The sequence below is a fragment of the Oryctolagus cuniculus genome, chromosome 9 (assembly GCF_051225735.1).
Source record: "Oryctolagus cuniculus isolate XC-2025 breed Fujian yellow rabbit chromosome 9, ASM5122573v1, whole genome shotgun sequence".
Lineage (NCBI taxonomy): Eukaryota > Metazoa > Chordata > Mammalia > Lagomorpha > Leporidae > Oryctolagus > Oryctolagus cuniculus.
This window is the reverse complement of record NC_142875.1, coordinates 108,438,143-108,460,178: the sequence shown is the minus strand read 5'-3', so window position 1 is coordinate 108,460,178 and position 22,036 is coordinate 108,438,143. Positions and strand designations below refer to the sequence as shown.

Here is a 22,036-nt window from a genome sequence, read left to right as displayed (position 1 = left end):
CCTTTAATTTTTATCTTGCTAAGGGGAGCATCTGTGTCTATACCTGATAGGAGCAGCAGAAACTCCTTGAATCTCAGAGAACTAAGAAATGAAACAATTCTTACTATTTCATGCTGTCTGTCCCTTGGTTGTGAGGGTGCAGATATTTCAGACAGAGAAAGCAACTACATAAATTAGCTGTCTTGACATGAACCAACTATTTATTCATGTCTAACTTTGTATAAAAATTGTGTTCTGTTTAAATGTGACCCATAGCTAAAGATGTGTGTAAGGATGGTAGGGGAGGTAGATCTTGCCCACAGAACTCATGGACCACAGTTGTTCAGACAGGTGCTATCAATCTGTACTTGAGCATGGGAATCGATGTCTTGGGTGGGAGAGGAGCCTTTAAAATAATTTCAGTAACCATGGGGTGAAAGGACAAGACAAGATTGGGGCAGAAAAGTGGCAGGCAGAAGAAGGCAGGAATGTCAAGCAGATGGACAGAGGTAAGTGGGTGGCTCAGAGAGGCAGCCATGTACTTAGGAACTAGAGCTCTGTAGAGCCATTTAAAAATTTTATGTGTGCTCCATTTCGTTTTTTTCCAGAACCATTCAGTCCTTGGAAATTGCTGACAGTTGTGTCCTGTGCATCTCTGTGGACCTAGTAGGGAAGTGTCTCCCTTGTGGCAATGGGAGACAGGAGGGTCATGACACGGAAGCTGCTAGAATGCAGTTTCAGTGACAAGTTGTGTGGTAAGTAAGATGTCCATCATCTGATCTTGGGGTTATAGAGACTGATGTGTGAATAGTTTCTAGGAAGACGATTTAATTTCTAGTAGAAATGAAAACAGTAGTAATAAAAGAATGGAGACTGGAAGCCATTGTCCTTGGTGGGAGGAGTGTCAATCAGAGATGCAGATGTCATATTGCTGTCTCTGTAGGAAAAATGACAAAGGAGGCACAGTGCAGGGCTTCTGATTAGAGAGTTTTTCTAGTAGTGCTGTTGAGCGGTAGCAGAGAAGATAAAGGTGATGCCCTTTCGTGCAAGATGTGCTGAGGACTGGTGTGTGCGTGTGTGTGTGTGTGTGTGTGTGTGGTGGGGAGGGGGTAGAGGGTATAGATTGTACGGCCATCAGGTAAGATTTCTTTATTTTCTTCTCTTCCTGCTTGATTGCCTACCCAGTTGTCCAAGAGGGGCAGTATGAAGTGATCATCGTCCCAGCTCTCTTTGTTGGTGCCTTCCTCATCCTCCTTGGAGTCATCCTGTGGCTTTTTATCAGAGGACAAAGAGCCCAACAGCAGCGCTCTGGACGCCAAGGTGAAGCTCAAAATTTGGGAAGGGAAGGGGCAAATAGAAGATGGAGAAAGAAAAGCACAGTCCTAGTTTCAATGTGCTCAAGTCTAGGAGTCTGGGTAACTTTGACGAGAGAGGCATGGATTTCCTCCTTTGGAATTGGTGGGGGATGGGGGGGGGGTCTTGAGTTGGAAACTCATTACAAACTTGTTGACTTAACAAAGAGTAGCAAAAGAGGCCTCAAGTGACAAGTTCTGTCCTCTCTGTCCTATTGGACTATCAAGCCTTTGACTACATGAATGTCTAAGGATGGACAAGTAAGACTTAGGGGTAAAGCCAAAGGTTTTATTAACATCCGTGGAGTATGACATTCTTCCTTGGTACATTCCATTCCTATTCTCTGCCTCCAAATGCATGATGAAAGGGAGTGACTGTCAACTAGTCTTTAAAGTATTAGGTACGGGATGACAACAGACTGACTGGCAGCACCATTGAACATATAATGAAAGAATCAGATCAAACAATAAATACTTATAGTGATATGAAGCCTGATAATGGCTGATCCTAATGCCCTGTTTACATTTTATTCCAACTCCCTAGTACTTAATTTTTATAGAAATTTTTTCAAAGTTGTCTAAACTCCCTCTTTTACTAGTCACATTCTCTTTAAACCCACTAAAATAAGGCTTTTATCCTTGTCATTCCACCAAAACAGCTGTTTCCAAACTCATTAAGACAGCCTACTTGACAAATCCAACGATTAGTTCTGTCTTTATCTCATTTGACCTGTCAAAAGCATTTGAAACACTTTTGCACATCCTCTTTCTTAAAATACATATTTTTAAAAACCTAAAATCACTTTCTAAATGGTATAATTTTAAGTTTTATAGATTAACTACTTTTCTTAATCTAATTATGATCCCTTGAACTCTAGATTCTTTTTTTTTTTTTTTGACGGGCAGAGTGGACAGTGAGAGAGACAGAGAGAAAGGTCTTCCTTTGCTGTTGGTTCACCCTCCAATGGCCGTCACGGCCAGCGTGCTGCGGCTGGCGTGCTGCGGCCGGCACACCGCGCTGATCTGATGGCAGGAGCCAGGTACTTCTCCTGGTCTCCCATGGGGCGCAGGGCCCAAGCACTTGGGCCACCCTCCACTGCACTCCAGGGCCACAGCAGAGAGCTGGCCTGGAAGAGAGGCAACCGGGACAGAATCCGGTGCCCCGACCGGGACTAGAACGCAGGTGGAGGATTAGCCTATTGAGATGTGGCGCCGGCTGAACTCTAGATTCTTATATCAAGCCATCTACTTGGCAGTTTGGATATAAAATGCATATCACCCACTATTTATTTAGATAAAATATGCATATCATATGTGCTATGTCCAAAACAGAGGTCCTGAAATTCTCTCATGAATGTCCTCCCCAAATAGTCTTTTGTATCTTAGTAAATGGCAAGTCCAATCTTCTAGGTGTTCAGTTGAAAACTTTGAAGATATCCTTCACTACCCCTCGCTCTCTCACATTCCATATCCAATCCATAAGCAAATCCTGTCGTGCCATCTTCAAAATAAACCCATCACTCTCACCTCTCACAGATCATTGTAATATATTCCTAAACTCTTTCCCTGCTTTTTCCTCTACTCTTTATGATTTACGCTTAAAATGTTCTCTTAAGTCACACGTCAATACTGCCAGTCCTCTGCTTCAAGTTCACCAGTAACTTCCTGACTTGCTCACAAAGGAAACAGGCAAAATTCTTTTGGTGGCCTTACAAGATCTGAGCCTGACTGATCTTATCTCATATGACTAATTCTCCAATGATCATGCTTGCCTGTATCTGCGTTGTTTTCTGTACTCTTCCTCAAATGTATGAAGGATGCTCTTTCCTCAGTGCTTTTGAACTTCTCATTCCCTTTGCCTACAGTGCTCTTCCTGACACAAGATTGGTTTACTTCCTCATTGCTTCTTGACATCCTTATATAAAATAGCCTCAGCAATGCTTCCTCTCCTTTTGTTATTTTCCTCCATATCACTCATTGCTTGGTATTTTATGATCTGTTTTCCTTGTTACCTATTCCCGACACCTGGAACAGCACCTGGCAGGCAGGAGGTGATATTTGTTATATAAGTGGATGAATTAATGAATGAATGGATATCTAATAAGAATGGACCTCTCTTTTCTAATTAGAGGAAAATTCATGCTGGCTAAGAGAGGGAAAGAACCAGAAGAAATTCTTGACCAAGACTCAGGGAAATATGGAAAAATTTGACTTCTGGGATGTCTTGAGGGAGTAATAATAAATCACAGCTTATAGCTGACTAGTTGTCCATACCTTTCCTCCAGTTTTGGAAGCTGTTTGACTTCAATGATCATCCTCACCAATAGTTATACAATCTATGGTGTAAGGATCTATTCAGTAACTTCTGTAATTGTCTCCAGACCATGCTAGCAAGTTATGCCAAGTTGTAATGCTGAGGAAAACAGAAAGGAAATGTTGTGATCACTTACAAGGGATCTGTCTTGTGATGCTTTAGAAGTAATGAGGATGACTGCAAAGCTTCTACAAGCTTGTTGTTGGTGCCAGTTCTTAGAGAAGGATTGGAAGACATATCCACTTAGGCTATAGAAAACTTTACTGGAGGAATTTTCTTCCCTTTTTTGTTCCAGGCTCTGCTTTCCTGGAGTTCCCAGACATGAAAACCTGCTTGATACCTTTTTTTTCCCCTTTGGTTCTAGGCATTGCTCCCATGCCATCATCCAGAGGCCTACGCTGGGAAGAAGCTGGGCAAGGAGGAAATGTGTGTGTGCCTCTTAAGGAGACTTCAGTGGAGAGCTTTCTACGAGCTAGAGCACCTGTCCTGGATAAGCTGCAGGTGCCCCGGGAGCAACTCTCTGAAGTTCTGGAGCAGATCTACAATGGTAGTTGTGGGCCCATCTATCGAGCCAAGAGGAACAGTGGGGACTCTTCTGCTAAACCCAAGAGTGTTGTCCTCAAAGCTTTGAAAGGTGAAATGAAAAGTATTATACTTACCTGCCTCCTATTTACTTTTCTACTGTGAGCCATTCTCAGTAAATGTTAACAGGCTCTGTAAACACAAGACGTGGATCCAGTAGATACTTAGGATTATGACTGTGTACAGAAGAAGAAGGGAACAGAGGATGGAAGCTTGAGACAGAATGTTCTTTTTGTATTCTTTATTTTCCTCACTTATTCTTGCCAACTGAGGCTGTTAGAACTGGTTTTTCCATATTGGATGTTACTTGGACCAGGATTGAGGCTATTGTCTCCAATATTCCATACCCTTTCCTAGTACTGTGTTCCTCTTCCTCTCCTCCTCCTCCTCTCATAATACAGACCAGCAATGCAGGGTACCTAAAATAGAAATGAGATAAGAAAAAGCAAGAATATCAATCAAAAGGCTTAGACAGTCATGATATTTTAATATGAAAAGGACATTTGTCTATAATTTTAGGAAGATGAAAGGTTACCCAGTTCTAAGGCTTATGATTCTGTGTGACCTTTGATGAAATATCAGTGACTTTGAGCATTGTCTTATTCTAATTGGTCCCCATTCTACTTATGTTTTGTCAGCACTACTTCCTCTCTGGGACCTTGACGATCATCTGAAGGTACTTCCTGCTCCATGCTCTGACTACTCCCTGCCCCGGCTCTTCTCTCCCTTGCAGAGTCAGCTGGGCTCCACGAGGTGCAGAATTTCTTAGGACAAATCCAATTCTATCAGTACCTGGGGAAACACAAGAACCTGGTGCAACTGGAAGGCTGCTGCACAGAGAGGCTGCCGCTGTATATGGTGTTGGAGGATGTAGCCCAGGGGGACCTGCTCAGCTTTCTTTGGACCTGTCGCCGGGTGAGCAGTGGGCTGGAGATATTAGAAGTGAAAGGATTTACTTGATGTATTAGCTGTTCACATGCCAATTAGAATGAAAAATTATAAAATACAGAGACACCATCATAGCATAACATGGATTTCAAAAACTATTTGCATTAGGAATGGCATTGTAGTGTAGCAGGTTAAGCCACTGCCTGCAGCGCTGGCAACCCCTGTGGGCACTGGTTTGAATCCAGGCTGCTTCACTTCTGATCCGGCTCCCTGCTGATGTACCTGGGAAAGCAGCAGAAGATGGTCCAAGTACTTGGGCCCCTGCATCCATGTGGTACACTTGGATGAAGCTCTTGGTTCCTGACTTCGGCCTGGTGCCTGGCCCAGTCCTGGCTATTGTGAACATTTGGGGAGTGAACCAGCAGGTGGAAGATCTCTTTCTCTCCCCCCCCCCCCAATCTGTGTAACTCCATCTTTCAAATAAAATTTTAAAAATCTTTAAAAAATAGTTTTTGCATCAAAATAATAATGCATCTTTTAATTCCATTTTGCACAAACTTTTTGAAATACCCTTGTATGTAACCATTTATTTATTCATGAGTCTTTGGCTCACAATAAGCCCCAGAGGCAGCAGCTAATGTTTACTTTGCTCACTTGTGTAGATCCAAGTTCTAACATGAGCTCTGGTATATGGCAGGCATGCAACAAAGAAATGTTCAGTTAGAGTGGATAATCTCTCTCTCTCTCTCTCTCTCTCTCTCAGGGACATACACATCTCCAGAAAAGTGGCTACTTTGTTCAGTGCATAGTCATATATGAAGATATTTGTCTTTCATCCTTGCTAGTCATCAACATTCTTCATTTTTTTTCATTCCAGTGAAAACCTCTGCATAACTGAAAACCTCTCATAGAAGCCTCTCCTTGAGTCTCTATTCCTATATTTCTATATATTTTCCTTAGCTTTGATATCTGCATTTGAGAGTGTCTCTGCCCTATATTATTTCTAATCTGTGAATGCCACTTTGATATTGTGGGTTTTCTTCCTTCCCTCTCTTTAGGATGTGATGACCATGGATGGCCTTCTCTATGATATCACAGAAAAACAAGTGTACCACATTGGAAAGCAGGTCCTTTTGGCTCTGGTAAGACTGCCCAAAGTGACAATGGCTGCTAGGGTTATCTCTTGTTAGCCTGATATTTGATGCCATATTTCCCACATTCATATTACAAAATGGGTTATATATTTTAAAGAAAAGTATATAGAAGTTAGGTGCAAAAACTCAAGTATTGATATATCACTTCTAATCCCTTCATTATGAAATTATTTAGATAATATAGTACAGGATTGGTAACTCTAGACAAAAAGTCTATTTAGGTTATAGGAGAAACAAGAAGGATTTTATCAGGTAGCTTAGTCTTAAAGGTCAAAAGCTGGGCCAAAGTTGTGTGCTCATTTATCTGATACTCTTACTTCTCTGTATATATAACTAAACCAGCTGTAAAAGGGGCAAATAGGAAAGCAAGTTGGGAGATGACAGTGGAAGAGAAAATGAGAGGTGACAGACTACTGAATCAGGAGGAGGGAAGCAATTTTACACCTCAAGAACAAGAAAAACTAGTTCAGAACACATTTCACTGGAGACTTGCATTTGCAACTGATATGATAAGGACTACATATACTTCAAGAGAGGAGGAAGAACAAGTGGAAGAAAAGGAGTGACAAGGGGTGACAATGAAATAATTCCTTCATTTTAAGCCAATTTAGGAGGTAAGACAAAAAAAAAAAAAAACTCAGAATTTTAGAGGAAAAAAATCACCTTTACCAGAATTATCCTGAAAATTTAGATGATTATTTCTGTGAAATTATTTCAATAATTGTGCTTAAAAGTAACATTTTCTATAAAATATCAGGGCTCTATGAAACTATTTTAAGTATTTGATTCATTTTACAACCTAGAAGAGTGAAATATACTAGGGATCACAATGGAATCAAGAAGTCTGAGGGGAAAAAATGAGGCAGTGAGGTGAGAAAAGGGAAAGTTTCCATGGGAGAAAGGAGATATCTGATCATATTAATTAATCCCCTGTATCTGATCCAGCTTTCTACCCATACACTTGGGAGGCAGCAGATAATGGTCCAAGCACTTGGGTTCCTGCCTCCCACTTGAGAGACTCAGATGGAGTTCTTGGTTCTTGGCTTTGGCCATCTCAGTTGTGGATATTTGGGGAGTGAATCAGTGGATGGAAGATCTCAATCTCCCTATCTCTCTCTGTCACTCTAATAAATAAATAAAACAAAAATAACCATGGAAAAAATAAAAGATACTTTCCAAACTCACTCCATCCACTTATTTAAACCATTTAAATCTTTATATAAATTCATTGTTATGACATTCAACTTCATTATGTATTTATTTTTTCATTTTTGGGACTACTGCTAAAAACTTAGAACCTGTTCTCTTTTCCAGTTTCTAGCAGGAATCTACCAGACAGGAAAGTGAGAGAAAGCAAGGGTCAAGGTTTGACTCAGAGCAGGTGAATATGCTTTTCAAAATGCAGTATTAGTGTCATTTGGATTATGTGCTCAGTTTGGTGAACCTGAACAGCCTGCAAAAATGTCTGATTCATCAGCGTGGTTTGGAAGTGACTTGTCATTCTAAATGATACTCGTGCATAGTAGAAAATGCCCTCGCCTCACTGAGGCTCCCTAGCACTGTCTTTCCTCGTCTCTGACCCAAGCCCTGATCATGTTCATGTGTTCGGTCCGTAGGAATTCCTGGAGGATAAGCATCTGTTCCATGGGGATGTGGCAGCCAGGAACATCCTGATCCAAAGTGATCTAACTGCTAAGCTCTGTGGGCTGGGCTTGGCTTACGAAGTCCACACCCAAGGGGCCATCTCCTCCGCTCGGACCATACCTCTCAAGTGGCTCTCCCCAGAACGACTTCTCCAGAGACCTGCTGGCATCAGAGCAGACATGTATGGTTTGTTTCTGCCCATAAGTTTCTTTCCTTTATGGGCTGGTATCTTTCCTGAACATGACTGGGTTTGTTGCCCATTGCATCTACAAATGAAAGCTCTACTGAGAAGTCAGAAAAGCAGTGTGATGGAGCTCATGTCTTGCATCTGGCTGCACTCTTTGTTAGTGCCTTTTCGGTATTCCTTCTGCTTTAGCAGCCTTCATTAGGAAAGAAAAACGAAATGATTACTCACACCAGTATCTGAGGACTTAGCCCAGCAGAATCTCTTATCTAAAGAAGGTGAGGCCAGTTGTTCCAAAGGCCAGGCAAACTAGGAATTAGCAAAATAATATACATACCTCAAATAATTTATTTTAACCTAGAATATATAAATGTATATTTGCCAATCTTTTAGAATTTTTTTATTTATATAAAGGGAACACATTTCATATATTTCATATATACAGTTTTAAGAGCATAATGATACTCCCCACCCTACCCTCCCTCCCTCCTTCCTTTCTTATTTTTCTTTTAACTTTTACAATGACATACTTTTATTTGTCAGTCTTTCAATTTTTCTGAATGTTCTACTTGTCTCAAATCACAACACCTGTTTTTAGCAGCATATTTGTTTGGAATACTTTAAAGCAGTAAACTTAGTTTTCAGGGCGATAACACTCTTGTGCATTCATATTTAATCATTTGTATACTGTTTACTGGATTACATAATTACCCTAATTACAATCAGTTGTACAACAGACATGAACAGGATTGAAAAGAATCACAAATGACTATCGGTGACTACACAACTCAGCTGCTTGGGCTGGCGCTGTGGCTCAATAGGCTAATCCTCCACCTAGCGGCGCCGGCACACTGGGTTCTAGTCCCGGTTGGGGCACCAGATTCTGTCCCGGTTGCCCCTCTTCCAGGCCAGCTCTCTGCTGTGGCCCGGGAGTGCAGTGGAGGGTGGCCCAAGTGCTTGGGCCCTGCACCCCATGGGAGACCAGAAGCACCTGGCTCCTGCCTTTGGATCAGCGCGGTGCACCGGCCGCAGCGTGCCAGCCATGGCAGACATTGGAGGGTGAACCAATGGCAAAAGGAAGACCTTTCTGTCTCTCTCTCTCACTATCCACTCTGCCTGACAAAACAAACAAACAAACAAAAAACAAAAAACACTCAGAACTCAGCTGCTTGAAGAAGCGCATAGGTGTCATGCTGACTGTCCCATTAGCCATGATCATCATAAGCAGCAGAGGAAATATAGGACACCTGTTAATACGGAGGGTCAATTAAAAGACTTCCACTGCTGCTTCACTGACATCTTCTTTGTGATAGACATCTGGAGGTAATGGGAATACTGATTCAATGATGCTATTGTAAAATAGCGACATACATTTCTCAAGTCATATTCCTTAGGTAAATACCTATTGCAACTACATTTAAAGATTGCTCTGTTAATAGCTTTCCTAGGTTCAAACAATGAGCTATACTAAGGAAATAGTGGATAAACAGGCCTTGTACTAAGACTAAATGTTGGTGGAACCTCAGTGGAGAGGGATTGGAAGGATGAAAATGACACAGAGAGAAATTTTTTATGTTTAGGTGAGTGTGTGTGATTGCACACATGTGCATTTGTGTGTTGGCAAAGAATAGTAAATGTCTGTTTTTGTGAATATTCATGTGAGATAGGAAAGAGACACTGATACAGTCTTCAAATGCCTTCTAATGGTATTATTACTCTGCTTGTTTTATCAGACACCCTGGGTTCTCTGTCATTATCTTCCTGACGGGGTTCTTACTGAAGGCTTCAGATACTTAAGTGTCTTTAGGGAAGGCAAAAGTAGACATTAAATGGGTGGATTTGTTTCTCTTGCAGTTGGTCTTTTGGGATCCTGCTATATGAGATGGTGACTCTAGGTAAGAGTGGTCCCCAAAGCATTGTGCAGATAAGCAAGAATGTTTATTTGGGGGCTGGAGGATGTGTGCTTTGAGAAAGGGTTTCGGTATAAGCCTTGAAGTATGAATTGGATTAACATGAAATTCAAGACTGATACCTGAGAAGTGTTGCAAAGTGATTGTCCCCCCCCTCCTCCCACCCTCCCTCTTTGTCCTTCTCTTAACTTTTACTCTCTTCCTCTTCTCTCTCTTCTTCCTTCCTTCTTTCCTTCCTTCCTTCCTTCCTTCACCAATTTCAAGGGATGTTTTCAAATCCGAAGAATAATTTCCAAAGTGATCTTGCATAAACATAAAAAATATTTTATTCAGGCTTTTTAATCCATTTTATTGAGAAATTGTAGCACCTTTTCATGTTATGGGTAGTAGGTGGTAGGCCTTATTCCTTTGCATTATTTTATCACTTTCTTAAAGACTCAAAATTTCTCTTTTATCAGTTTTTCCCCAAAACATCTTTCCTCAAAATTTTCTAAACTACATCCTTACCTGATCACTGGGAGCAACTATATTGGATCCAGTATTTTTCCTGTGACTATACCTTCTGTGGGTGATTAAGGGAATGGACAGTAATGTTAGTTATCATTAATACTTTAGTGTGTTAAGCTCTAAACTCTTTTGCTTTTCGGGTTCTTCCTGTGCTGCCAGGAGCACCACCATATCCTGAAGTCCCTCCCACCAGCATCCTGCAGCATCTCCAGAGAAGGAAAATCATGAAGAGACCCAGTAGCTGCAAACACACCATGTACGTGGGTTTTAAAGGCCTTCTCTTTGCTCAATTCAAATCTTTCTTGCTCCCTACCCAGTGTGCCGTTTTCAAAGTGACTTAGATGACCCTCAGCTGTCCTTAGATGATAATTTGTAGCCTTCGACCAAACCCATACAGTGAAAACATGTCTGCTCCTATGTCACGGATGCATACACATCCTATACACATATCAAGATACTTGAAAAATTTATGGAAAATGGAATTAAAGGATAAGTTATTTTAATATAAGATATTTTTGAATTCCATGCATAGGTTTTCATAATGTGCATTTTCCACGAATATTTTTTAAAAAGATTTATTTATTTATTTATTTGAGAGAGAGAGTTACAGACAGAGACAGAGAGGTCTTTTCTCTGCTGGTTCACTCCCAAATGACTGCAACGGCCAGAGCTGAGATGATCTGAAGCCAGGAGCCAGGAACTTCTACCAGGTGTCTCACGTGGATGGAGGGGCCCAAGCGCTTGAGCCATCTTCTACTGCTTTCCCAGGCCATAGCAGAGAGCTGAATCAGAAAAGCAGCAGCTGGGACATGAACCAGAGCCCATATGGGATGCCAGTATCACAGGTGAAGGCTTAACCTACTGTGCCACAGCACCAGCCCTCATATATACATGGATTTCATTTTTTTTTTGCACCAAAATGAACTTGTATGTTAACTTAATTTCCACCAGTTTTTAAAAGTACCCTCTTATATATACATATATGTATGTATGTTTGTGTGTGTGCATATATATATATATATATATTTCTGTTCCCCTCTGATGTTGAAGCAACCACTGAGAAGCATATGAGAAATCTGAGTTTGATCAAATTTAGTTCCACAGGGACGTTTGAAAATTGATAGAGTGCAGACCAAACTCAGTGCAAGAGCAATGGTGTTTTACTTGTCTAAATATCAGTGTGCTGCCAGCTTCAGTTCAAAGATAGCAGATGATAAAATTCATTGCATTGCAATTACTCATTCTGGCTATAATGGCTCTTATTTAATATTTAACTTTTTGAAACTAATGACTTGTGTTTTCCCAGCTCCCAGCAGATAGAAGCCTAACAGAAGAGGGAAAGTAAGAAGAAATTAGAAAGCAGCAACAGGAGGATCCAATAGTGTCGGCAGGAAGGGACAGCTGGTAAACCAACTTGGAAGCAGACAGTGAAACAAAATTACCACCAGTAGTTTAAAAGGGACTATTAGAAAACATAAGGAAAGTTTCAATTGTGTCTAGGAAGGCAACTAATATGCTAATGAATATTTGTATGACAACTGTTGCTATTTTGTAATTTGTCAGCATGGAAGGGTTAAGTTTCCAACACCTGGTTTTCCCTACAATAAACAGTTACTGTATTGAGCTGATTATAATGTTTAAATATCTTAACTACAAGCACACACACACAGAGTGTAATAATTCTGGCTGACAGGTATTTCTTCTATGTTTTCTTGTATGGCTGTCCTTGCGGTGGAAGCTTAGCCTTACAGCTAAGATGCTGGTTAGGATGCAAGCACGCCATTATTAGTATGCCTATGTGTGATCCGCAGCTCCTGATCTTAGTTTCCTGCTAATGCAAACCTTGGGAGGCAGTGATGATGGCTTAAATAATTGGGCTCCTACTGCCCACAGGGGAGACTTGGATTGAGTTCCTGGCTCCCAGCTTCAGCCTAGCTGAATCAATGATGGGAGCTCTTTCTATCTCTGTCTCTCTGTCCGTATGTCTCTCTGCCTCTGAAATATATACTTTTTTGACAGGCAGAGTGGACAGTGAGAGAGACAGAGAGAAAGGTCTTCCTTTTCCGTTGGTTCACCCTCCAATGGCCACTGCTGCCGGCGCATTGCGGCTGGCGCACCCCGCTGATTGGAAGCCAGGAGCCAGATGCTTCCCCTGGTCTCCCATGTGGGTGCAGGGCCCAAGGACTTGGGCCACTCTCCACTGCACTTCCCGGCCACAGCAGAGAGCTGGACTGGAAGAGGAGCAACCGGGACAGAACCCGATACCCCAACCAGGACTAGAACCCGGGATGCCGGTGCTGCAGGTGGAGGATTAGCCTATTGAGCCGCGGCACCGGCTGAAATATATAATTTTTTAAAGGCTGTTCTTTATACTAGGGGAGACACCTGACAAAGTGCATGACCTTACAGAACTTAATTTTTTTTTTTTTTTGAAAAGCAGAGTTACAGAGAAGAAGGAAAAGGGAGAAAGAGAGGGGAAACAGAGAGGGGGGAGAGGTGGAGAGAGAGAGAGAGAGAGAGAGAGAGAGAGAGAAACTTTTTTTTTTTTTCGACAGGCAGAGTGGACAGTGAGAGAGAGAGAGAGAGAGAGAAAGGTCTTCCTTTGCCGTTGGTTCACCCTCCAATGGCTGCCACAGCCGGTGCGCTGCGGCCGTGCACCGCGCTGATCCGATGGCAGGAGCCAGGTACCCATCCTGGTCTCCCATGGGGTGCAGGGCCCAAGTACTTGGGCCATCCTCCACTGCACTTCCTGGCCACAGCAGAGAGCTGGCCCGGAAGAAGGGAAACCAGGACAGAATCCGGTGCCCCGACCAGGACTAGAACTTGGTGTGCCGGCGCCGCTAGGTGGAGGATTAGCCTAGTGAGCCGCGGCGCTGGCCAGAACTTAATGCTTTAATGAGGAGATCACTGAAATCACATGAAAAGCCAACATAAAGTGTGGGGCGATACAGTAAATGGTTAAAAGCTCCATCTTGTATTACAGAATAAAAAAGGTATACATCCAGTCCTAGCACTGCTGGTTTAGCATACACTATGCATTTTTTAAACTACAAAGAGTATGGCAGAACACTTTTTTCCACTCTGCATTGTCCAGTAAATGAGAGGAAACCAGAGTGATGTTGTTGTGAATGTTTGTGGGAAGGGGTACTCTCTCTCCTCATACACTTGCCTAGTCAAATTTCTCTTGTTCGCCTCTCAGGTATAATATTATGAAGTCCTGCTGGCGCTGGAGTGAGGACAGCCGCCCTCTGCCTAGAGAGCTGCGTGTGCGCCTTGAAGCTGCTGCTAGAACTGCAGATGACAAGGCTGTGTTGCAAGTGCCAGAGTTGGTGGTGCCTGAACTGTATGCAGCCGTGGCCGGCATCAGTGTAAACAGCCTCTCCTACAGCTACAGCATCCTTTGACGGCCCCACCCCCCACTCCAGCAGGAAACACTCATGGACGACTGTATGCTCTTCGAAACAGTTTTCCTCCAAGAACAAAGAACAGACTTTCTGGGGGAGAGATAAAGGGAGAAATGGGACAAGCATTCTGGATCTCTCCCTAACCATTTCCCTAGAATTCTAAAATGATGTTGGATGAGGCTCTCCACACATATCTCTTTGAGCTCAGGAATTCGTTATCAGTCCCATTTTGATAGACCCTGGGGGAGCAGTGGTGGAAAACGTTACAGCCCAGCAGGTATCAGAAATCTGCAGTGTTTGTTGGGACATGACAAACATGAGCTGGTATCTCCCACCCAAGGTTAGTTTACTCCTGAAGAATGTTTTTATCTAGACTCCTACAAAGTCCAGAGGAACAGAAATCCAATGAGAGAGTGGATGAGAAAGAATATACAAGATTTAATTTGCTTCAGGAGTGTAGGTGTGGACCCAAATCTGTGTATGTGTGTGTGTGTTTGTGTGTATGCACATGGGTGTAATGAATAAGGATTGTGATGGCTAAGTATGAAGGTTTGGTGGTTTAGAAGTCTTTAAGAGGGGTTAGAAAAGCATGTATGTAATCTGATATGGAAGGATGGTAGCTTCATGGTGAAATATCATTAAATTAATACTCATTAAATGGAAGTACGATTTTCTGGTTCACAGCTGCCAAAGTATTTCTACAATAGAGAAGATAAAGGTAAATGCCTAGAAGTTAATTCAACAGAAAAATTTAAGGGACAACCTACATTGTCAGAAAAGGGATTCTTTATGTGTGAAATGGGGATAATATCCAACTCACAGAAGGATTGAATGAGAGTATGTATTTGTGCAGTGTCTGGCATAAAACAGTGCTCAATAAATGTTAGTTTCCTGTCTTGTGCCCTTCCTAACCCAGAATCTTCCAAATAGATTTCATATAAAATCTGTGACCCAGAAGAAAGCCTTGGTCTGTGACAGTACAAAGCTGGAAAGGCCTGTAGATAATGGCATGGTACAACAAACAACACATGAATAAAATGGTAAAGTCAATGTTTTTCAAAAAAGTATGTATGTATTTGAGAGAGAGAGAGAGAGAGAGAGAGAGAGGGAAATAGAGAATATCAAGACATCCTATCCACTGGTTTACCCTCATGCCTGTAAGAGCTGGTGCTGGGCCAGGCCAAAATCAGGAGCTGAGAACTCAATCTGGGTCTCCCACATGGGTGGCAGAGATCAAAGTGCTTCAGCCATCACCCGCAGCCTCCCAGGATGTGCATTAGCAGGAAGCTGGAGTCTAAAGCAGAGTCAGGACTCAAACCCCACACTCCCATATGGGATACAGGCATCCCAAGTGCTATCTTAACTGCTGCCCCTGATGTCACCATTTTTGTGTGAACTTCTGGATGACAATAATATTCCTATTTCAAAATATTAAAGATAGGGGTCGGCACTGTGGCATAGTAGGCTGGGCCTCTGCCTGCAGCACTGGCATCCTATATAGGTGCTGGTTTGTGTCCTGGCTCCTCTTCCAATCCAGCTCTTGGGTCCTGGCTTCGGATTAGCTCAGTTCTGGCTGTTGGGGCCACTGGGGAGTGAATCAGTGGATGGAAGACCTTTCTCTGTCTCTCCATCTCTGTCTCTCAAATAAATAAATACAAAAATTTTAAAAAATATTAAAAGTATCATGATGAGAGCAAATCTGTTGAATATGATGATCTGTAATTTTAAAGAACACTGGGCTGGAGGCCAACATTGTGGCATAGCAGGTAAAGCTGCTGCCTGTGACCCCAGCATCCCATATGGGCGCCGGTTTGTGTCCTGGCTGCTTGGCTCCACTTCTGATCCAGCTCTCTGCTATTGTGCACAAAAAGCAGCAGAGCATGGCTCAACTGTTTGGGAGACCTGGATGAAGCTCCTGGCTTTGGCCTGGTCCAGCCCTGGCTCTTGTGGCCATGTGAGGTGTGAACCAAAAGATGGAAGATCTCTGTCTCTCACTCTCTCTCTCCATCTCTCTAACTCTGACTGTCCAAGTAAGTAAATTAAAAAAAAAATAGAATGCTGGGATCTAAAGCTGCTGAAGGAAAAATGACAGCTAAAAATGATGTAGGAGTTGGAAACTTGATGGAGTCATGATGAGTTAGCCAAATAAAGACTGATTCTGTTACTCCTGGAAACTTCTCAATGATTTGTTGGGATTTAAATGGGCAGTGGATGGCAATAGAAGGGAGGTAGAGTGGCTTGGAACAAACAATAAGTTTCTGGGGAAATTCCATTGTTTCTCAGATGTTCCTTTAAGTCAAATTTACAAAGTATTTATTTGTTCACGTACTTAAAATGAAACTTTTAAATGTTTATTTATTCATTTGAAAGGGAGAGACAATGATAAGGAAGCAGAAATATTGAGAAGTCTTCCATCTGTGAGTTCATTCCCCAAATGCCCACGACAGCAGAGGCTGGGGCAGGCTTAAGTCAGGAGACAACAAACAACACATGAATAAAATGGTAAAGTCAATGTTTTTCAAAAAAGGGATCCTATCTGGGTCTCCCACAGGGGTTGCAGACCCCAAGCACTTGAGCCATCATCTGCTTCCTCCCAGGGTGCACAGATTAACAGGAATCTGGATAGGAAGTGGCGATGAGACTTCAATGCAGGCACTCCAATATGGGATGCAGCATCCCAAACAGCAACTTCTCCCACTGCGCTGCCATAGTCACACAGATACTGAATACTGACTCACTGTGCCAGACACTGGATGCCAGGTGTTGGATAAAAAAATAAATAAATAAAAACAAGGAGATTTTTGATTAGTTCAGAAGCTAAGAGACTGTATATTTATTTGTGTGGGTATCTTTTAGTTACAAATTATATTAAGCACTATCAAAAGAAATCATAGGATAGAAAGAAGTATGCTGTATCTTTGAAGATACAGCATTTAACTTGAGACCTTAGGGATGGGTAGGGAAGACAGTGGGAAGAGCCTTCCAGGAATGCACTACATTGGTGAAAACTCCAGGGCAAGAAGCATTGTTTGAGGAACTTCAAGGAAGCATAGGGGCTGCACATGGTGAGAGGGATAGTGGTACAGTGAAATGCAGAATGAACCTTTCAAAGGATCCATGCATATTTGTTTTGGTAGGAGGGAAAGAAGCAGACAATTAGCATTTTAAACTTTACCCTAATTTATTTATTTTCCTGAATATAGGCCTGGAAAAATGGAAACAGGAACTCTGATCCTTAGAAACCAGTAACTTCTCCTCACTTGGCTTTTTTTGAAAGGAGGATTTTGTGTCTGAGGGTTTTTTTTTTTTTTAAAGATTTATTTTATTTATTTGAACAACAGAGTTACAGAGAGAGGTGGAGGCAGAGAGAGAGGTCTTCCATCCACTGGTTCACTCCCCAGAGGGCTGCAATGGCTGGAGCTGCGCCAATCCAAAGCCAGGAGCCAGGAGCTTCTTCCAGGTCTCCCATGTGGTGCAGGGGCCCAATGACTTGGGCCATCTTGTACTGCTATTCTAGGCCATAGCAGAGAGCCGGATGGAAGAGGAACAGCCAGGACTAGAACCGGTGCCCATATGGAATGCCGGCTTCAGGCCAGGGCTTTAACCTGCTGTGCCACAGCGCTGGCCACATATCTGAGGTTTTATTTCTGGTATCTAGATATTTTATAGACAAAACTAGGTACTTCAAAGGTAATGAATGCAAAACAGAATTAAAACAGTCACCATTTAATCAAGTGGAATTCATATTTTTATTGTTTTGAACAGCCTTCCTACAGTTTTGTTTTTATGCTCTATATTAAAAAAATAACAACAGTTAGGAACTGGGCAAACATATGCCTAGGTAAAGCGGCTAAAGGAAACTTAACAATCTAGTTTTGCATAGAATAATATGAACTGGCAGTTACTGTTATGGAAACTGAATAATAGTGGCACTTTTCACCATTTTTAAAAGAAAAAAGTTAATAGAAGTTTCTTGAACTTAAGCTTGTTGACCTAATTCAAAAAAATTTTTTTTGCTTTACCACACTGATTTACTTAAATAATCAAGTAGCTATTACAATGGAAGACCAGAGGACCTCCTATTATTCTTAATTTAACAATCTATTTGAAGCACAATAGTTAAAGGTTATGCTATGTCTTTGAAGCTGTACTCTGCAAAAAAAGTTCTTAGATTGGATAATGGAATTAAATATAGCATCATATCATTATAACCTAGATATAGCTCCATGTGCTCACCATACATAAACATATCTGATAAAAAAATGATATGGTAAGTTTGATGTTTCTGCATGATGGTGAGTCTCTTACTTAGAAAGAAATATCGCTGAGTAGTTTAAAACAAACAAAAGATAGGCTAAAATCCATAAGGGATGTCCATTACAAAAAAGAGAAAGGTAGGTAGATGGAATAAGGACCGAAAGAGGCTAACTCATTCTTCCTTTTTCTCATTTTAAACCACTTTATTAGCATGCTCTGTTAGAACATATATATTTGACTTACTACTCTGATCCATTTAACGGGATGAGATAGGCCTGACTGCTTTCACAAAGTCAAAGCTAATCAAAAAATAATGATACAGTAAACCAAACAAAAACATTAGACTATTATCTACAGTGTTTATTACAATGAAGGTAGAACATACTTCTGAAAATCAGAAGTCAGAATAATTTGGCTCTTTTAAATAAAGAGGCAAAAAAGAATTTGGAGGACACATGAGACATAAAAGTGTGATCAAATGAAGAGAGAACTTTCTATGTAGGAAAAATCAGTAGAACATTTTAAATGTTAACAATTATAAGATATAACTTTCTTTGGTGATAGCCCCCTAAATTGATTCATCACCTTGAAGCTCAAGGAAAAGAACATAGAAACTCTACAGAAGAATCATTATTGTGTCAATGAATATTGTATACCTGAACAAATATTAGGCTCCATTTCAGTTAGAATTGGTAATAAAACATTCCTTATCTACTTCACAGGTGCTTTGAAGTTGACCACTCTGTTAGCAAGGACAAAAATAGTGCTTTGGCTTCATTTTAGTAGCTCAAACTTTTTTTTTTCCATAAGTAAACTGTGGAGTTATCATTAAGTCTGCACTAATTTGAAGCAACTGAGATTGAAAAACAGTTACAGGGGCCAGTGTTATAGCACAGTGGGTTTAGCCACCATGGCTTGCTACACTGGCCTCCAATATCAGAATGCCAGTTCAAATCCCAAATCTCTGGTCCCAATCCAGCTCCCTATTAATTTACCTGGGAAGGCAGCTGAGGATGGCTCAAGTACCTGGGCTTGTGCTACTCATGTGGGAGACTCAGGTGGAGTTCGTGGCTCCTTGCTTCTGCTTGGCACAGTCTTGGATGTTATAGCCATTTGAGTAAACCAATGATTGAAAGATACCTCTCTCTCCCCCCACGCCTCCCTCTCTCCTTCCCTCTCTTTCAAATACATACATACATAACTTTTGTTTATAAAAACACCCACAAAATATTTTCATGAAAAGTTTCCTATATCTGTGCTGACCAACACAATAGCTACTAGTCACGTGGAGTTCTTTAACTGGTAATCAAAATTAATCAAATTAGGAATTCTGTTCCTGGGGCAGGCATTTGGCACAGAGATTTAAGACGCCACTTGAGATGCCCACATCTTATTATCAGAGTGCCTGGTTGGAGAGAGTCCCAAGCCCCTCTGCTTCCAATTCAGCATTCTAGTAATGCACACCCTGGGAGGCAGCAGGTGATGGCTCAAGTACTTGGTTCCAGGCCACCATATGGGAGACCCAGATTGATTTCTGGCTGGGTATTGCGAGCATTTGAGAGTAAGCCAGCAGGTGGAAGATCTTTGTCTTTCTGCCTTTCAAATGGAATGAGCATTTAAAAATAATAAATAAAAATATGAAAGAATTCAGTTATTCAGTGACATGAGGCACATGTGATCAAAGTGTGATCACTTTGTAGTTCTTGTCCTGACACAATGGGTACACTTTTGCTTTAAGATATGAATAGTTGGAGGCCAGTGCTGTGGCACAGCAGAAAAAGCCATCACCTTCAGTAGTGGCATCCCATACAAGCATGGGTTCTAGTCCCAGCTGCTGCACTTCCAGTCCAGCTCCCTGCCAATGTGCCTAGGAAAGCAGCAGAACATAGTCCAAGTGCTTGAGCCCCTGCACCCATGTGGGAGACCTGGAAGAAGCTCCTGGCTTTGGTTGTTGCAGCCATTTGCGGAGTGAAGCAGAGGATGGAAGATCTATCTCTTCCCCCTTTCTCTCAGTAACTCTGCCTTTCAAATAAACAAATCTTTAAAAAAAAAAAAGATATGAATAGTCAGGTAAATATAGTTCTGTATTTCATCTTTAAAAAGTGGATTAGTCTTGAACTCTTAAGTCTTCTTAGGGGATCAACACAGTAACTGATCTACAAAGATCAGTGCATTCCATAAATTCTATTTACATAGTCACAAATTCTGGTATCCACAGCTGTATTTAGGCATACCTAAAAATAAACATGGGCCATGTGCCAAAATCTGAAGAATATACATCAGAGAATCTGAAGATATTGAATGAAGCTTCTCATGTAATTCAACTAGATGGACCACAACCAGTATTTTCAGAAATACTATGAAATATTATGCTCAAGTTTATGTGAATTAATCCTGGGTAACCAACTCACCCCATCTTTCCTGGGACTCTCCAGGTTTTAAAGCAGGAAGTTTCATATCACAGGAACCTGCACAATCCAGGGCAAATTGGACTGGCAACTTAACCTAGTGGTATGGCTTGGTGCTTTATTTTTCTTTTGTGTTTTCAAATGGTGGTCTATAGTAAGAACTGAATCATTTTTCCTGATAAGTAATTATACAACTGTTAACATAGTCTCAAAATAATCTGGCTGAATCATCCTTTCTAGTCACTCCACTTCCATGAACTTTACCTTCCAGCTACCCTGAGTTTCTTGGCATGCGTTTTCACACCACCTTGTTTTAGCTCATCCTCTGGTTGGAATGCTTTTCCATTGGCATACAGAATTCACACATCAAGGCCCAGTTCAAATAACATCTCTTTTCACAAGCCTTCTCTGATACTTCCCTTTCTTCGAATTTTCCTACTGCACAGCAGAATGGCTTCCTGTGCTGTGTTACCAGCTGTTTTACACTTAGCACTTTATTATAGCAGTCGCCCCCTTGTGCTCGGGTTTGTCTTACATGTTTGCTTTCTTTTCTAGGCTACAGTGCAAACGGCTTTTTTCTTTTTACTACCATTGTCCAACTGTCTCTGGCACACAGGAAATGTCTGCTAAGACTCATGTCTTACAAATTGCAGTTTTGTTTTTTTTTTTAAACATAATAATCTCATCCAATCTTCTCAACAGTCTGTGGGCTTGGCAAAGTCCATTACCACACAATTCTCTGACAAACAAGCTTAGAGGAAGTGACTTGCCCAAGATTCGGTAGGGCTACTGTTGGGATTGAATCTCCGTCTTCTACGACTTTTACTCAATCCCACCGAAGTCTGTTTGTCCTCCAATAGATAAGTTTCCTCTGTGCATTGCTAAGAAGGGGTAATCAGGAACGGTGAAAGCAGACTTTGTATAAAAATCCATCCTGCTCTCCTCTGCCCTCTAAAACTATCCCACACAGGAGTGTTCTTTCCTATTCCCAATGCACGGATTCCAAACCTTACTTGCTCTAAGTCAAACCGCAAACACTCCACAGGCTTCTAAGCCCTTACCGAATGAACGAAGTACCTCGATGTTCTACTATTGAAAGGACTCTGACAGACTGCCGGGTCCTTTCAGCTTCACGTGTTTTTCAAAACCTCCAGCCTCTCGTCCGATGGATAACCAGCATCGTTATCCAAACGGGGAAGGCCCCAAGTAGGACCCAACCAGGAAGGAGAAACAAGCCGCACCCTCGGGTCAGCTACCCCACCTCTGGCCTTTATCTTTCCTCCTCCCACCGGCTAGAGGGGAATGAAGCCACACCCACGTCACAGCCTATCGCGAGAACTGGGAGCCCCCCCCCCCCCCGGCACCCCCCAGAAAAGCTATTTAGTTTCAAAATGCTATTATATTTTCACACTTACATTCTTTGCTAATGTAAAGTAAGCTACTTCATTTTGCA

The 22,036-nt window shown here is 41.7% G+C and overlaps 1 protein-coding gene and 1 long non-coding RNA gene across 6 annotated transcripts in view; one reads left to right on the top strand and one right to left on the bottom strand.

Annotated features, from left to right (window-relative positions):
• STYK1 (STY kinase 1) overlaps positions 1-15,589 on the top strand; it is a 53,663-nt gene extending 38,074 nt beyond the window's left edge. For 3 of the 5 annotated variants that reach the window (XM_089304584.1, XM_070049378.2, XM_089304585.1), the window contains exons 2-10: positions 588-734; positions 1,165-1,299; positions 4,010-4,279; positions 4,961-5,142; positions 6,174-6,257; positions 7,886-8,094; positions 9,952-9,992; positions 10,674-10,770; positions 13,714-14,059. In XM_089304584.1, the coding sequence (XP_089160710.1) occupies positions 671-734; positions 1,165-1,299; positions 4,010-4,279; positions 4,961-5,142; positions 6,174-6,257; positions 7,886-8,094; positions 9,952-9,992; positions 10,674-10,770; positions 13,714-13,918 (1,287 nt within the window). In that variant the 5' untranslated portion in view covers positions 588-670 and the 3' untranslated portion in view covers positions 13,919-14,059. Of the gene's footprint in view, positions 1-587; positions 735-1,164; positions 1,300-4,009; positions 4,280-4,960; positions 5,143-6,173; positions 6,258-7,885; positions 8,095-9,951; positions 9,993-10,673; positions 10,771-13,713 lie in introns of all 5 variants that reach the window. The other 2 variants (XM_008249399.5, XM_002722156.6) reach the window with 2 other exon arrangements.
• LOC103345394 (uncharacterized) lies at positions 4,457-21,900 on the bottom strand. The gene is made up of 2 exons (XR_011378992.2): positions 21,645-21,900; positions 4,457-4,646 (listed from the first exon to the last, which is right to left on the bottom strand). It is a non-coding gene; the product is annotated as an uncharacterized LOC103345394 (long non-coding RNA).
• Positions 21,901-22,036: the final 136 nt, after the last annotated feature.